The sequence below is a fragment of the Oculina patagonica genome, chromosome 6 (genome assembly GCF_052425735.1).
Source record: "Oculina patagonica isolate OP01 chromosome 6, crgOcupat, whole genome shotgun sequence".
NCBI classification, from domain to species: domain Eukaryota; kingdom Metazoa; phylum Cnidaria; class Anthozoa; order Scleractinia; family Oculinidae; genus Oculina; species Oculina patagonica.
The window spans coordinates 25,834,744-25,850,259 of NC_135763.1; the positions used below are offsets into that span (position 1 = coordinate 25,834,744).

General features: G+C 37.2%; 3 protein-coding genes and 1 pseudogene across 8 annotated transcripts in view; 3 read left to right on the forward strand and 1 right to left on the reverse strand.

Moving 5' to 3' along the window:
* The window catches only part of LOC144658247 (neuromedin-U receptor 2-like), a 249,672-nt gene that overhangs the window by 38,154 nt on the left and 196,002 nt on the right, over positions 1 to 15,516 (forward strand). Inside the window, exon 2 of one of the 2 annotated variants that reach the window (XR_013571658.1) lies at positions 3,436 to 3,450. The exons of the other annotated variant lie outside the window; for it this stretch is intronic. The gene's annotated coding sequence lies outside the window, so the exon portion shown is untranslated. Of the gene's footprint in view, positions 1 to 3,435; positions 3,451 to 15,516 lie in introns of those variants that run through there. 2 annotated transcript variants of the gene reach the window in all.
* LOC144658178 (steroid 17-alpha-hydroxylase/17,20 lyase-like) overlaps positions 1 to 15,516 on the reverse strand; it is a 31,574-nt gene that overhangs the window by 12,906 nt on the left and 3,152 nt on the right. The window lies entirely within an intron of this gene.
* LOC144656381 (uncharacterized) lies at positions 51 to 2,794 on the forward strand (annotated as a pseudogene).
* On the forward strand, positions 6,248 to 14,405 carry LOC144658201 (cellulase/esterase CelE-like). 5 transcript variants are annotated; one of them, XM_078518572.1, is made up of 3 exons: positions 6,248 to 6,307; positions 9,408 to 9,506; positions 13,162 to 14,405. In XM_078518572.1, the coding sequence occupies exons 2-3, from the start codon at positions 9,413 to 9,415 to the stop codon at positions 14,187 to 14,189; spliced, it is 1,122 nt and encodes a 373-aa protein (XP_078374698.1). In that variant the 5' UTR covers positions 6,248 to 6,307; positions 9,408 to 9,412; the 3' UTR covers positions 14,190 to 14,405. The 5 variants fall into 5 exon arrangements, with proteins under 5 accessions (XP_078374698.1, XP_078374701.1, XP_078374699.1 ...); XM_078518575.1 differs by lacking the exon at positions 6,248 to 6,307 and adding an exon at positions 7,333 to 7,342; XM_078518573.1 differs by lacking the exon at positions 6,248 to 6,307 and adding an exon at positions 7,445 to 7,489.

Below are 15,516 nucleotides of genomic sequence, written 5' to 3' on the forward strand. Positions count from 1 at the left end.
GAAACGATCTAAGCAAACCAGGGAAATTATAAACACGCTCATCATTTCAAATGCCACAATGCACCAGCCTTGTGCCTGACACAGCATTCGTGGGATTTCCTGACCACGAAGAATTAAAAATCTCATCAGAATCGCAATTGTTACGCTGGTAAGAGCGTTTAAGACATCTACGAGAGACAGCGTGAATATCAAAATATCCACCACCAGGGGATGTTTTCGCAACCGCCAGACAGCCAGCATCGTTAATGCGTTGCCCGCCACAATTAACACTTCCAGAAATATCAGGACGACGACTTGAAACTCTGAAGAAATAATCGGTGCGTTGCTTTCAGATGAATTCCGCATAATTTCTCTCAAGGAAATATTTCGATTCTCGTCAACGGGCATTCTGTTTTGGGTATGATTTAGCAGGAGATTGAAAATGAGAATTTTCATATCTTCGCATTGTTTTATAATATTTAGAAATCTCTTGACCTGACATGTTTATTTACTAAAAGGCAATCTCGTTTTAATAACTAGCAAGCGCAGAATTATTAAAGTAATTATTTTGAAGTTTTCGGAAACATTTTATGGGAAGGAACAATAAAACCTTGGGCTGATAACAATAGAAAAGGCAAAATCAATGTAGTAATAAAAGCACTAACTATAGCTGTGATATCAAATAATAAAAAGTGATTTCAAGATGATTGGAGATTTTACAATCGTATCATCAGATGGAAGTTCCACTGGATATTGTGTTGACTCAAGTCAATGCATACTGCCTTAATATAAATTGGCCTTTCGATTTTTTTTATGGTGTTGTGCTTCAAATGTTCTACAAATCAAAAAAAAAAAACTGCGTGGTCAAATTGACAATAAATCTTGGCAGACCGGCCATTAAACTCAAACAACATTTATGAACACATTTGAGTTATTGTCTGTTGCTGTGGTGCGGAGCTAGTTGAGCCAGGATTAACCAAGCGGAAATAAAGAAAAATGTCTTGACCAAAAGCAAGCAGTTTTAAGAAATTGCAAAAAGATAATCGCCCTATGATACGCTCGCATATGCGTTGACCTATAAAAAATGTTTGAAGGATATTTTTGTTTGTGATGCTGTTTGAAGTTCAATTAAATGTTGCTCCTATGAAAAACATAAAAAAAGGAAAGGCAAGAGTCCCGCAGGTCCCCCCCCCCCTCCCTCTCCAAAAAAGAGGATAGCTCCCAAATGTAAGACATCCCTAATATAAGGTTATAGCTGTTAACGAATAGAATGGAAGCCTTCAAAATGTTTGTAGGATTTTGTTTTGTTTTGTGAAGCTGTTTTAAGTCTCATTAAATGTTGATCCTATGAACAACATAAAAACTTAAGGCAAAGGTAAGAGTCCCGCAGATCCCATTCAACCTCCAGAAAAGGGAAGACCTCCAAATGTAAGGCATCCCAAATATAAGGTTATAGCTGTCAACGAATAGAATGAAAGCCTCCAATTTAAAAAAAAAAACACTTGCTCTGTATTTAAATGCCAGGACAACTTTGCGATATCATCCTCAAGATACTGTAGGTACAGATATTCGCCGCGTTTTTTTGAGCCGAAAGCATTCTCGTCAACATAAAATTGCACATTATATTATGATTACTTGTGTGGTTTTATTTTAAATGGCAAATTTAGATATTAAACTTAGTTCATTTTCGTTTCTTGTAAAGTACTTAAAAAATCTGCCCTCAATGCAAAGACAACAAAACGACCTCAGCCACAGTATAGGTACAAATATTTGCCCCAGTTCATGTGCTTGCACTATTGGTGTCATATAGCACCGTGTTATTATGATGATGATGATGATGATGATGATGATGATGATGATGATGATGATGATGATACGAGTCGAAAGATCATAACATTGGATTGTTAAAGTGTATTTTTCTTTTAACCAATCAAATTTTACTTTCAATCTGCAGCGCCATATAAAATACTGCTCCTGCAATCCTTTCTCTTATATTTTGCACAAATGATCGTATTGTAGTTTGCAATCGTTGGCGTCATTTTATACAAAAGCTCATACTTGCCAATATGTCCAGCAGATTACCAAGAGGCCATCGGACAAGGTTTTTCGACAAACCGGTTGAAGATAGCGGACCCGTTGTCAAAGTACAATTACAAGAATATCAAAGACATCTTCCCTAAGAGCTTTCGAAACCTGAGGTTCCGGTCGAGAGCAGATTCGTATTCAGCCCCATACAACAACACAGAGTTCACAAAGTTTCTCGCCAGTTTGACGAAGGTAGTCGACGAATGTCTTGAAATTGGCGTCGCGCCGATAATTTCTTGGATCCACCACTATGCTGAAGCATACGCGACTTATGAAGATCGCCAAAATTAAGTGATTTGTTGGACAGCCGTGGCAAAGCGGATTGGGAACAATGACTACAGACTAAGTTTCAATCTGTTTCCTGAGCTGGGGATAGACGGGTGCGGAGAGACGAAGAAAAGTTGTAAAGAAAGTCTTCCCATGAGGCCAGACAGAAATGCAATCGATAGACAACCGAAGTGGTTGCAGCAATCCGTGCAACGGGCGGGCAGAATGGGAATCGTATCCTCATTCCAGATCACCTGGGAAAACGGCAAAAGATCTCGGCAAGATTGACCCACATATATACCAGAAATATCCCTACATGATGGCTAAGTGGCACATTTACCCTTCGGGGAGGAACAAGAAGATTAGTGGACATAAGTACTGGAAGGGAGGCGGTACTCCCAATCACAGAAATGGTCACCGTAATGTCAGAAAAGGAATTAAACATGCAACGCACTTTACTTAAAACAGAAATCTTTTGACTTATCTTAGAGCATGGATGCCAACAGACAATAAGGACGGTAGACAGAACGAAACGGAGGTGATCAACTTCGCTCTGTTTTTTGCAAGAAAGCTGCGAAAGAAAAAACAATATTCTGTGGTCTTTAATGTGCTTGACATAAGACACCAAGAAAAGCAAATGGTCAACCGTCGTGCAAGATATAAAGGGAAGAATGCTCAACATGTCGAGGGTGTAAGAAAAGATTCTCGATGAAATGTAGATTATTAATTGTGCCACCGGGTATAAAATGTAAACACGTTTCGATCTAGTTCACAGCCTTCCGTCGTTATTTTTGATAGTTACAAGAATTAGCAATGTAAAAAGACGAATTTACGGCAACGACCCTGCTTTGATCTATCAGGATCTCGAAAAAAAGGTATTTTAAAGAAGGTTTCAAAGAATGAGATCAATTAAAATCCGATTTAGAGTGGGAAGAGTGTAAATAAGAAGTCTTGGGATTGCGTTATTCAAACAAAGACACGCAAATTACAGTCGATCCGCCTGAACTTATAACTTGCGAGGATCGACTATGATTTTTTAGTACTATGGTCCTATGTTCTTTAAGGAAAAGTGTCGAAAATATCGGTACTGGCCAGGGTGCGAAGCAATCAAGCAATCAGAGCTTTAGAAGGCCTTTCCCACAATTTTGAAGAATTGGGCGACAGAAAGGAAATTTCCAATTCCAATTTTGTTTTACCTAAAAGACCCCTTCGGTGGACTTTTTTGAAAAATAGTATTTAAAACTTCTATCGCTTTTTCTTTTTTTCTGTAAAATCGAAATGTCCAATAGACGAGTGAACGGCTTCATGACCCCCCGGAAAAAGAATGAAAAATCGAGCAACTTGTTGAAGTTCGTACACAAAGTCAGAAGAATTCCGGGTTTTGAGAATTGGTTAAAGGTCTTAATATCTTTCTCCAAATAACAAGTCAATTAATGGATTTATGTATAATATTGTATGTGAAGTTTGAGCTTTATCCTTCAAGTTCATTGCCTCAAATGTTCGTTTTTGGCCCGACAAAAGCGACGCGTCTAGAATAAAAGAAGTACAAGCTATTTTTAACAAATTTCTTTGCAGCTCGCTGAGCGGTTGTCATGCAAGAATTTATAAAAAAATGCAACATTTTCTTTTCTTAGTGCGACGTTTCTGCAACAAAAGGCTTAAAATGAATGAGTGGCTTTTAAATAATATTTTTCTTAAAGGCCAGCTAGATACGATTATGTGACAAATCGGACTTTACGAAATTTTAAATGATAAATCTACAATTGTAAAAGCCGACGGGACGGCAATAAATATTCAATCCAAAGAAACCAACATGCAAACAAACTTACCAAATGTAACTACAATACCAAGTACTGCTGTCGCTTTTATCCTTTTTAACTCGGAAAAGAGTTGTAGTGGGCGAAGTGAATTCACTACTTCACTTCTTCACTCCATCACTCCTTCACTCGTTTCCTGTTAGACATATGCACGCAATGCGTGCAAGTGTTTTAAGGCCTCTAGAGAATGAGACCTTTTCTCTGATACCTACATTTCTTGTTAAATTACATAAAATTACCATGCTTAGTCACCAACCGAAATATTGTATTAATGTCAGTTTTCTTGAAATAATATTATGATATTTATTCAGCTATAAGCCGAGATCGTAAACCTTTGGCTTTTTAGAACCAGTTAGAAAAAAACTAACCCAAAACACTCAGGTAAAGATGAATTTATTTCAGTACGATTTGGTGAAAAAAAATCGCTCGACTTATAGCCAATGATATTATTATTATTATTATTATTATTATTATTATTATTATTATTATTATTATTATTGATATTATTATTATTATTATTATTATTATTATTATTATTATTATTATTATTATGATTATTATTATTATTATTATTTTTCGTTACCTTCAAATAACAAAAAGGAAAAATAAAAAGAAAGAAATCAATTTGCAACAGATGGGAACTCTATCTCTTGGCCTTTCGGTCTGCTCTCGATCAGTATTTGATGACAATCAAAGTGAAGTAAACAGAAGTTTGGAAAGTATAACATCATTTGTATTAGCAAACCTTTATTTGTCAGTTTGTTGTTTTCGATTCTTGTTTCATAATAACTTTTCCGAGTTTAGTGGCTTATGGCCACTTTTAGTTATTTTTATTGTTATGTTATCAACAAAAACGAATATTTCTTAACAGATGTTTATCACCAATGTACATTTGTATTTAATAACAGAGAGCAATTAAACTTCATTTAAAGCGACGGTGTAAAACGCGTACGCACCCTCGTAGTTCAAGTTTCAACATAATGGCTGCTGTCAAATCTAGGCTACTAACTTGCATGCTGAGGTTTTGCTATTAAATCTGCGAAAATGAGAAAATCCATACTTTTTGCAGCTTCAATCCAAAATAAGGAAACGAAAGAATTGTAATCAGTCTACAGTAAGTAATATGAAATAATAAAGTAATGGAGTAAAATCACGATATTCAAGCAATTTAAATGTTCCATTCAATGATTGGTCAGCTTGGGGTGAATAAATTTTATAACAGCAGACGATAATTTTTGCTAATTCTATACCAAATAAGCAAGCGGTCTAACAGTTTCCAAGGTCGCTTTTTGGTGCAAGGGAATTTCAGCAAGATTCATTTTCCCACCGAACTTAAAAGACAGGGCTTTGGTTTTTTCAGCAATTTGCACAGTAGAAATTGATAGCAGACAAAATATTGTGATAAAATAAGCTAAGATACCTTCAATTATCGGTGCCTCTAAAGACACAGTCAGACATTCTCACGCCTTTTTTCTTGCAATTGTACACGAATTGAATATGAATAATATACAGACTTTCCTGTGAAACCCGGCACACTTTGTGAGGCAAATTGTGCACGCATGAGGCTATTTTGAACCCTTACAGACGCCAGCAAGTCTGTGCATTAATCATATTCAACTGGTGCACAAGAAATTAAAAGGGCGTGAAAGTGTAATTGTGTCTTAAGGCGCACCAATAATTGAACGTATCTTAACTTTTTTTTTATCACAATATATTCTGTTTAAAATCAATTTCTACTTTGATATCTGCTGGAAAAATCAAAGCCCTGTCTTCAAAGTTCGGTGGGGAATGAATTTTGCTGTAATTCCCCTGCACCAAAAAGCGGCCTAGGAAACCGTGAGACCTCTTGCTTATTTAGTATAGAATTAGCAAAAATTATCGTCTGCTATTATAACATTTATTCACCCCAAGCTGACCAATCATTGAATCGAACGTTTCGATTGGGAATGAACACTCCAATAGAATACAATGTTACTACCGACCTTCGTATTTGTTAGAGGTGTTGTACGAGGTAAGTGAACGCGACACTTAACGATGTTAATCTTCACACATTAGATAGGTTTTACGTTGGTTAAACTCAAATTCGTTTTGTTCTATATACCTTTTTGTAGATCGTTCGTTTGTTGTTTGTTTCTTCATTTTGGATTGAAGCTTCAAAGGTATGGATTTCTTCATTTTAAACCATTAAATCAAAACCTCATTGCGCAAATTTGTTAACACGTACATTTCCCAATGCAAAACACGAGTGACGGGTAATTATTAATTTTGGGGTTTGGTAGCTTGTAGTTTGGGGAATTTTAAGTGTCACTCTTAGCACAAGGTAGCCACTTTCAAAGACCATCCGAAGCTTACATAACCACAGAAAGAAAAACTCGCAGATAGATTTGGAATTTTATTGATTCCAAATAGATAGAAATGGTTATGCTCGAAGTATAACTTAGAAGAATGTAAGACAAATCAAAGGGTCAGCACCAAAGCATTTTTAACTCGATCGCCGTTTTCGAAGCTTTTGAAAATCATTCACCGTCAGATAAAAAAACCTGTGAATTATGAAATTGTGAAATTACAACATTTATGTATGCATTGACTGTCCGGATCCCTTTGAACACTCTCGGAGAAATGCATTTAACTATTAAGGTTTGGGCTAAATTCCCATTCAACACTGTCGCTTATGTATATACAGTCGCTCGTTGAACTATGGGGAAAATACTGTTAAACCCGGCGCACTCTGTCAGGCAAACTGTTCTTGCATGAGGCTATTTTGAACCCTTACACACGCCAGCAAGTCTGTGCATTAATCATATTCAACTGGTGCACAAGAAAAAGGGCGTGAAAGCGTAATTACGTCTTAAGGCGCACCAATAATTGAAAGTATCTTAGCTTTTTTTATCACAGTATTTTGTTTGATATCAATTTCTACTGTGCAATCTGCTGGAAAAATCAAAGCCCTGTCTTAAAAGTTCGGTGGGAAATGAATTTTGCTGAAATTCCCCTGCACCAAAAAGCGACCTAGGAAACCGTTAGACCGCTTGCCTATTTAGTATAGAATTAGCAAAAATTATCGTCTGCTATTATAAAATTTATTCACCCCAAGCTGACCAATCATTGAATCGAACGTTTCGTTTGGGAATGAACACTCCAATAGAATACATTGTTACAACCGACCTTCGTATTTGTTAGAGGTGTTGTACGAGGTAAGTGAACGCGACACTTAACGATGTTGATCTTCACACATTAGATAGTTTTTACTTTGGTTAAACTCAAATTCGTTTTGTTCTATATACCTTTTTGTAGATCGTTTTTTGTAGTTTGTTTCTTCATTTTGGATTGAAGCTTCAAAGGTATGGATTTCTTCATTTTAAACCTTTAAATCAAAACCTCATCGCACAAATTTGTTAACACGTACATTTCCCAATGCAAAACACGAGTAACGGGTAATTGTTAATTTTGAGGTTTGGTTGCTTGTAGTTTGGGGATTTTTAAGTGTCACTCTTAGCACAAGGTAGCCAATTTCAAAGACCATCTGAAGCTTACATAACCACAGAAAGAAAAACTCGCAGATAGATTTGGAATTTTATTGATTCCAAATAGATAGAAATGGCTATGCGCGAAGTATAACTTAGAAGAATGTAAGACAAATCAAAGGGTCAGCACCAAAGCATTTTTAACTCGATCGCCGTTTTCGAAGCTTTTGAAAATCATTCACCGTCAGATAAAAAAACTGTGAATTATGAAATTTTGAAATTACAACATTTACGTATGCATTGACTGTCCGGATCTCTTTGAACACTCTCGGAGAAATGCATTTAACTATTAAGGTTTGGGCTAAATTCCCATTCACCACTGTCGCCTATGTATATACAGTCGCTCGTTGAACTATGGGGAAAATACTGTTAAACCCGGCGCACTCTGTCAGGCAAACTGTTCTTGCATGAGGCTTTTTTGAACCCTTACAGACGCCAGCAAGTCTGCGCATTACTCATATTCAATTCGTGCACAAGAAAAAGGGCGTGAAAGTGTAATTGTGCATTAAAGAGCACCGAGAATTTAGGTATCATACCTTATTTTATCACAATATTTTGTCTGACATCCAATTTTTCCGTGACATTTGCTCAATCAAAGCCCTGTCATTAAAGATTGGTAGAAAATGAATCTTGCTGAAATATCCCAGCACCAAAAAGCGGCCTAAGAAACCGTTAGACCGCTTGCTTATTTGGTATAGAATTAGCAAAAATTATCGTCTGCTATTATAAAATTTATTCACCCCAAGCTGTCCAATCATTGAATCGAACATTTCAATTGCCACTGAACACTCCAATAGAATACCCTGTTATAACCAACCTTCGTATTCGTTAGAGAGGTGTTGAACGAGGTATGTAAACGCGATTCTTAACGATGTTGGTTTTCACACACTAGATACGGTGGTTAAACACAAATTCGTTTTGTCCTATATTACTTAATATGCAAAGGGTAGAGAATTATATTACAGATTTAATATCAAAATCTCAATAAGAAAATTTGTTAACACATTTCCCAAACAAAAAAAAAACGAAGAAATAGATCTAAGCCTTAGATGAAATACAAGGGTACATCATAGACACTACAGTAAAAGTAAAACACTTCAAGTGTTTTACTCAGTTAATTAAGACTTAATGGATCATCGCCGTTTTACAATCTTATGAAAATCGTTATTCACCACCAGATTAAAATTGTGAAACTCTTTCTTTTTTTCTTTTTTGAATTTTGATGTATATACTGACTTTCCTTGTTTTGGGCAAAATTCGTAATCGATGCTATCATGATTTTTTTTTCTAGTGAAAAAAGATTGAATGAGAGGTCAATAACAAGCACGAGTACGAGTACACGGTTAATATATAATATCCGAAAGGATTAGAAGAGACGGTTGTTGAAATTACCACAAATCGGTGTTACAAAATGATAAATTAGCACTTGCAAGTGACAGTTAAGCTAATGATATTCAATAAGAAGTAACAATTTCAAAGCAAACACTTCTAGAGAGATCAGAAAGCGGTGGAGTGAAAAAAAAAATCAAAACAACAATAGTGTCGATAATTTCTCTGATTTGGTTAAGACAAGTCCTATTTTTAACAATTTCACACCACAAGAATAAAAAGAAAATGAAGACCATGCAACCAGACCTAAATATAAAGCTTACGACTAAAAGAACAAAATGTCACAACTCATGTTGGTTTACTTTAGAACTAATTTGCCTTGATGTTTACTTTGCTTACATTTCAGCCAACATGACTTGCATTGATAAGATCATTCTGGCGTTTGTCATTCTCCAGTTGTCAGTGGTTCTGGCCAATGACAGCGGTGATAAGATGAAACGGGAAGGTAAGAGAAATCTCTACAACTGCTTAATTGGCTTTCTAATCTATAATATTTTGCTTTAGACACGTTTTCATAACAAGTGTAATCGACAAGGACCCAGCTTGTGTAGGATTGTATCTGGTAAAACCAGAGGGGGGGGGGGGGTGGTTGGGGGGGGGGACTTCCTTTGTTACAAGACTCAAAAAGTGGTAATAGGGGTGCCGGGCAACCGAGACTGCACAGTAGCTATCGAATGATTGCTTAGGGCGTTGTGAACAACTTGACAAAGTTCATTGTTTAGTACGCATGTTTTGGTCTTGACCGTGCACAAAACCAAGTAGCTATTTGCAGTTTGATTACTCCTTTGAAGTATGGCGGATATCAAAACAACAAACAGTGATAACGGTGACCAGTCTGGCAATAGTAAGGCTTGGGAATTATACTAATTAAAAATAACTCAAATGATTCTGAAATTATTTCCCATTTTTTGGTTGTTAAATTTCAACCGTGGCAATTTTTTCACTTCCTTTTCCACGCTGCCAAAATGTTCTCAGTGGCGTGAAACTTCATGTGAGAAATCTGGCTGAAAATGCCAAAAACATATCTCGACGGCGTACTACATCAAACGCAAACACCGCCACTATTCGCAGTCATTGATATTTAAATCTTTCTGAAAAACAAACTTTGGTTCAACGTCTTGCTTAGCAACGGCTTGATTGACATAGACTCGCACCGTTTCCTGGCACTGATATGTGTTCAAAGAAAAGTGCCGACTTTCTCCCCACCCCCCTCCCTTTGGGTAAAACTTAGCGCAGCCTTATGACATAAAGTATAGATAAATATAGGATGTTCAACATGGCACGAACATGGGACAAAGAAAAATTCTGAGTCCCCGACGGGAATCGAACCCATGGCCTCCCAGATACCGGGTGGGCGCTCTAACCAACTGAACTACGAGAGACTCGTTGTGAGCTGGGCCATTTACTAGGTGGATATGTGACACGCGTCCTGCATACTGCTAGGATCTGCAATGTCGAAATCATCAATTTTGTAGTAAATAATAAAGATGGTAAATTTTAAGCTCGGTAAAATTAAAATTTACCATCTTTATTAGTTACTATATAGTATGGATGTTACGAATTGTCTTACTTCATTGTCTCACTTAGATCAGTACCACCATTTTTACGATTTTTCGTGTCTGTTTTTCGGAAAGCGCAGTATTTCAATAAAGGGTGAAAAAGCAAAACCTCAGTGTAAACAAGTGTTTATTGATTTACCGTCCCCCTACAAATTTTATTTGAAATGCAGTGTCGATTTCTTTATTGTTTCTTTCATGCATTTTATTTGAACGCGTCGGGACCTGTTTATAAAGCTTCTATGAAACCGACAGTGGAGCATCAGACAACGGCAGTTAAAACATATACCCCTATACCCCTTTAGTTTCGTACTACACAACCGTGCAGCACTCATCAGATAAAATTGCCAAATGCGAATTTAAATCGTTACACTGATTTGAAATGCACATGCGGCCGTTGGAAAAATGATAGCTAGAAAAATGAACTCTTTTACAAAACAATAACAATACAATAGAAAGTGAAAAATATTGCGTGACAAGAGAAACTTCAAAATTAATTCAAAATTTAGCATTCTTCAGGAGGAATTTGCTTGCGTGTCTACATGATGTTATCATCCAGAAAACCCTCAACAACAGCGGATACACACATCACCTTACCTTCAAAAATTTTTGTAGAACATCCAAAGACATTTCGACTTTCGACTCATTCCCCACTAAAACGTTAAAAAAAAAAATACCATAAAGATCCATGTATAAGCCGCAACTTTTTCTTCAAAAAAGTGCGGCTTATATACGGAAAGATCTCTACCTGGAGTTCTCAAAGGCCTAATTAATATTCTTAAAACCATCCAAGACGTCACTGAATAAACATATAACAACCTGGAAACTTTGTTGTTGTTCACTGTCTTTTCTTTCCTCTGGAAAGATGTTTGCAGTGAAGCCTGCCGGTCACTTCGAGGCATGTCTTTCCGCCGCGTGCGAGAAAACACCAAGATAATCGCAAGTATTCATGAGGCAAATGGCCGACCGCTTCGCTTTTTTATTGACCTTCACAGCAAATGCATCTATGGATTATCAAAATCATATTCTGCATGAACTTTTTATCCTGCTGCGGGTAGTCAGTAAACATAACGTCAGCGATATCTTCACAGTTTTTCTCAGTGAAATAAATATTTGTAGTTGAATGAATTGTTGCCTTTAAATGTTATTTAGATACTTCTGTTGAAGCGCAATTGCATAAAAATGCTTAGACAACATACCTTCAAAGGAAAATTAGCATATATTTGGATATATTTTCATGATAAAAAGCAGCGTTTTGGCTTTTTTAGGGCAACTTTCGAGCAACTTTTTTAATCAAAAGCAACCCTTTTTGGATTGTTGGAGCGACTTTTAAGCACCTTTTTCAGAAATTTCAATCAACGTTTTGAATAATTTCGAGCAACTTGTGGAAATCTCTAACATCATATTCTTAACTGAGAAATATCAAATAGTTTCAATCACCCATTCAGTTTTCTCTAAATATTACAAGGCTTAAGTTGAACTTAAATTAAATTGTCATGGTTCCTGAACCTGAAACCTAAAAGAGCCATTTAAGTATTATTTTAAAACTTCAATAAACTATCCATCTATCTGGCTCGAGCAGTAGCGTTTGATAAACTTTTAAATCCTTTTATTTTGAAAATCGCAAGCTGACTGGGCCTTTTTTTCATATATACACAAGACTTTATTTAGAACCTGGAAGAGCCATTAACTATTATTTTGTTATCGCTTAGTCGTTTTGTTTTCCAACTTATGAGACTAAATTTCAATCAAGGACGACAGAAATATTGCGATGTTTGAGGTTTTGTAATGCAAAAACTTGCTAGTATATCGCGAATAAAATTAGATTCCATCCAGTTTGTACAAGTCGCAAGGCCATACGCAAGGCCATACGTTCTGTTGGGTGTTTTTGGCACCCAACAGAACCGTTAAAAAGTTTCCATCAAGAAAAAATTGATTTCATATAGAAAGGGACGTAGCTTTAATTTATACCGCAAAAATCCGGTTATAAGTCCTGGGCTTATACAACTTCGCAGGACATAGTGTGTGTGCTTATAAGAGGAGAGGATTATAACCAGTAGGGCTTATAAGCGGAATTAAAAAAAAAAACGTTTCAAAAAGAGTCACGAGAGTGTTGATCGAAGTACGTTTTAGGGTAAAAACGCATGACGTTCAATCAGTTGAACGTCATTCATCATGTTTTTTCCTTTTTTATATCATTGCCATTTATCTCTTTAAACTGCCGTATCACGTTCTATTCATGCGGCAGTTCGTGTGGGAAAATAATAGTTTGAAAGGCTGCACTCACAATTAAATATGAATAAGAATAGAAAATGGAAATGATTGTAAAATTCAAATTATTTAATTACAAAGGATTGTATACATAAAGGATGACTTCTTTAGATAAACTCTTCCTCCTGCCAGTCAAATTTCACTTTCAATCTACCGCACCATAAAATACTGACTCCCTGTGATGCTCTCTTTAAAGGCACAGTTACACACCTTTGCCTCTTCAATTTTGCAAAATGACACTCTTAACTTTTGCAGTGCTTTGCTTTATTTCAGCCACGAAAGCATCCCTGCCAATACTTCCAGCAGATTACCAAAAAGACATCGGGCAAGGGTTTGCAACAAACTGGTTCAAGACAGCGGACCCGTTGTCTGATTACAAAGACAAGAATATTGAAGACATCTACTCTAAGAACTTTCGAAACGTCAGGCTCCGGTGCAGGGCAGACCTGTATTCAGCCCCATACAACAACCCTGCCTTTACCGAGTTTCTTAACAGTTTGACGAAGGTAGTCGATAAGTGTCTTGAAGTTGGCGTAGCGCCCATAATTTCTTGGATCCACCACCATGCTGAAGCATACGCGACTGACGAAGATCGCCAAAATTACGTGTCTTGGTGGAAAGCCGTGGCAACGCAGCTGAAGGACAGAGACTATAGACTTAGCTTCAACCTGTTTACTGAGCTGGGAATAGACGAGTGCAAAGGGTCGACGGACTCATGTAATGAAAGCCTTCGCATGAGGCCAGACAAATACAATCGATGGACATCCGAAGTGGTCGCAGCAATCCGTGCAACTGGCGAGAAGAACGCAAATCGTATCCTCATTCTGGCGTCACCAGGGAAAACGGCAAAAGATCTAGATATCATTGACCAACAGATCTATCAGAACGATCCGTACATGATGGCTGAGTGGCACATGTACGCCTCGGGACCGAACAAGAAGATTGGAGGACAGAAGTACTGGAGCGGAGACGGCACTCCTGATCACGAAAACGGTCGTGACAATGTCAGGAAAGCGATCAAATACGCAACCGACTTTACCAAGAGCAGCAATCTTCTGACTTACCTTGGAGCATGGATGCCGACAGACAACAAGGACGGGAGCCTTACCCAGTCGGAGGTGATCAATTTCGCTCGATTTTTTGCAAGTGAGTTGAGAAAGGAAAAGATTCCATGGTCTCTGAATGTTCTTGATCGGTACTACGACACCATGGGAGGAAAATGGATAACCGGAAAGCAAGATATTAAAGGAAGATTGATTGACATGTCGAAGGTGCTGGAAAACATTCAAGACGTAATGTAGATCAATTCGCGACACAATCTAGCATTAGAAACTGTACGAAACAAATAGACAGTAAGTTGATCAAAATTAGCATTGTAAACAACTTCCATTGTGGTATAAGGAGACTTAAATGAAGGGATTTGTTAGTCTGTTAGATCAGTACCACCAGACATGTACGATTTTTTTTTTCTGTTTTTCGGAAAGCGCAGTATTTCAATAAAGGGTCAAAAAGCAAAACCTCAGTGTAAACAAGTGTTTATTGATTTACCGTCCCCCTACAAATTTTATTTGAAATGCAGTGTCGATTTCTTTATTGTTTCTTTCATGCATTTTATTTGAACGCGTCGGGACCTGTTTATAAAGCTTCTATGAAACGGACAGTGGACCATCTTAGAACGGCTGTTAAAACAGAGTTAAAAAAAGAAGTTAACAATAAAACACGCCGCCTTCTTGAGATTTATCGGCAAACCGCGATCTCTATCTCTCTATTATTATATCTATTTAATGTTTTTATTATATATTAAAAAAATTGAGCCACGTGCACTTTCACAACGCAAACTATATAAAAAGAAAAAAAAATAAGACAGAAAAATATACATATACCACTTTTTCAAGCTGATTGATAAGGCTCGCATTTCTTATTACTGGACTATAATAGGCCTTATCACGGTTTTCGACGCCATCTTGAAGAGTTGGCAAAGCTGGTAGAAATAACCTTGGTCTCTGGATGTCCTTGACCGATACTACGTACGACACCGAGAAAAGCGAGTGTTTGACCGGTTTGAAAGGAAAATTGCTCAACATGTCGAGGGTGTTGGAAAACATCCAAGACAAAATGCTTTTTACAGCTAATGGTTAATTTACCGTCAGTAAGCGTTCTCACCAGGCGAAATAACATCAGCGAGAACCCGCCAATGCCAAATTAATGCGCCCGCTCCTATAGCCCTAAAAACTCCGTTAGATGTTTCTTTTAGCTTGGAAACACCTTTATGAGATTTTTTTCCACCGGAACCCGGCTACGATGGCGTTCGATGGCAATCTCCTCACCTTACAATCACTTTAACAATCCCGCTCATGGCCTGTCACCACATGAATAACCAACGCGCAGTGAAAATACAACAGCGGGACGCCTTGTGGCCTCGATTACCAGCCACTGTTCTGCAAATGAACCTCCGCTGCTGCTCGAAAAGGTGACAGGACACTTTATAATTGACTAAATTTTGAATTGGTGTGGTTACTTCTGAACTAGACATTTCCTAAGCTAGACATAAATTCAAAATGCTGTTCTTTCTGAATACAAACGTCCGTATAACATCGGACCATGTCGGCTGTCGGTTAGAATTTATTT